At 40.8% G+C, this 1152-nt stretch overlaps 1 protein-coding gene across 1 annotated transcript; it reads left to right on the plus strand.

Moving 5' to 3' along the window:
* Positions 1-19: 19 nt before the first annotated feature.
* LOC121938472 (odorant receptor 131-2-like) lies at positions 20-949 on the plus strand (the record flags this gene model as incomplete). The annotated part of the gene is made up of 1 exon (XM_042481715.1): positions 20-949. A coding segment is annotated over one exon (930 nt), but the record flags the coding sequence as incomplete, so codon positions are not given.
* Positions 950-1152: the final 203 nt, after the last annotated feature.

Raw genomic sequence — 1152 nt, forward strand, 5'->3', positions numbered from 1 at the left:
GACAAACATCACTGTTGGACTTCCAAAGCGAGGAATTCTGGAAATTGTGTTGTTTTCTGCACCAATTACAGTGCCCTGCTGTGTCTTTCTCTTAATTAATGGGGTGATGTTATTCACTTTGAGGAGTAAAACTGTGTTTCGTGAGACCTCCCGTTACATTCTTCTGTTTAACCTCCTTTTAGGAGACACTATGCATATGGCAGTGAGTCAATTACTGTACCTACTATCTGCTTGTAGATTAACACTAACATATCCTGTATGTGGTGTTCTTATCCTGCTCGCTGATCTCACAAATGAAATCTCTCCTCTCACACTGATGGTGATGTCTCTGGAGAGATATGTGGCGGTGTGCTACCCACTGAGGCACTCTACCATCATCACCATCAGAAACACAGATGTGTCTATCATTGTGATTTGGGCCTTCAGTTCACTAAATGTCATCATAAGACTTGTGTTTCTGTTAGATTTTCCATTTGAGGAACTGGAGAGACTGCAGATGAAAGATTTTTGTGCCAGACAAAACCTGCCTCTTGGCCCAGTCTCTGATGAATATGTAAAAGCATGCACTTATTTTCTGTTTGTATCAGCAAGTGTGGCAGTCATTACATCTTATATTGGTGTGATGATAGCAGCAAGGTCGGCCTCCACAGACAAAGCTTCTGCCCGAAAGGCTCGTAACACACTGCTGCTGCATCTGGTGCAGCTGGGCCTCAGTCTCTCTTCAACTATACACAACCCCTTAATTACAGCGATTTCAAAAGTCACAGACAGAAGAGTAATGCTGCGTATTTGGAGTATTATTTATGTGAGTTTAATCCTGTTACCCAGATGTCTGACTGCTCTCATCTATGGCATCAGAGACCAGGCTATCAGATCCATCCTCATGTACTATCTATGTTGTCGACTGAAACCATCACTCATCCCAGCCAAGGTCGAGGTCCCATTCTAGGCTATGTTAAATAACAAGAGCTTTGTTTGCAGTTAACATGCATATTGACTTGAAATCAAGCCCAATTTCTTGAAGTTTTAAAGAAAGGATATAAATAAATGCCATTTTGTTGTTTAATGTAGTTAAATTTTTATATTCATGCAATTTTACATATTGTCCTGTTTTAGGTATTGTAGGCTACTTAGTGCTCTGTGTGTTTGTCG

Source organism: Plectropomus leopardus, unplaced genomic scaffold, assembly GCF_008729295.1.
Source record: "Plectropomus leopardus isolate mb unplaced genomic scaffold, YSFRI_Pleo_2.0 unplaced_scaffold29587, whole genome shotgun sequence".
Lineage (NCBI taxonomy): Eukaryota > Metazoa > Chordata > Actinopteri > Perciformes > Serranidae > Plectropomus > Plectropomus leopardus.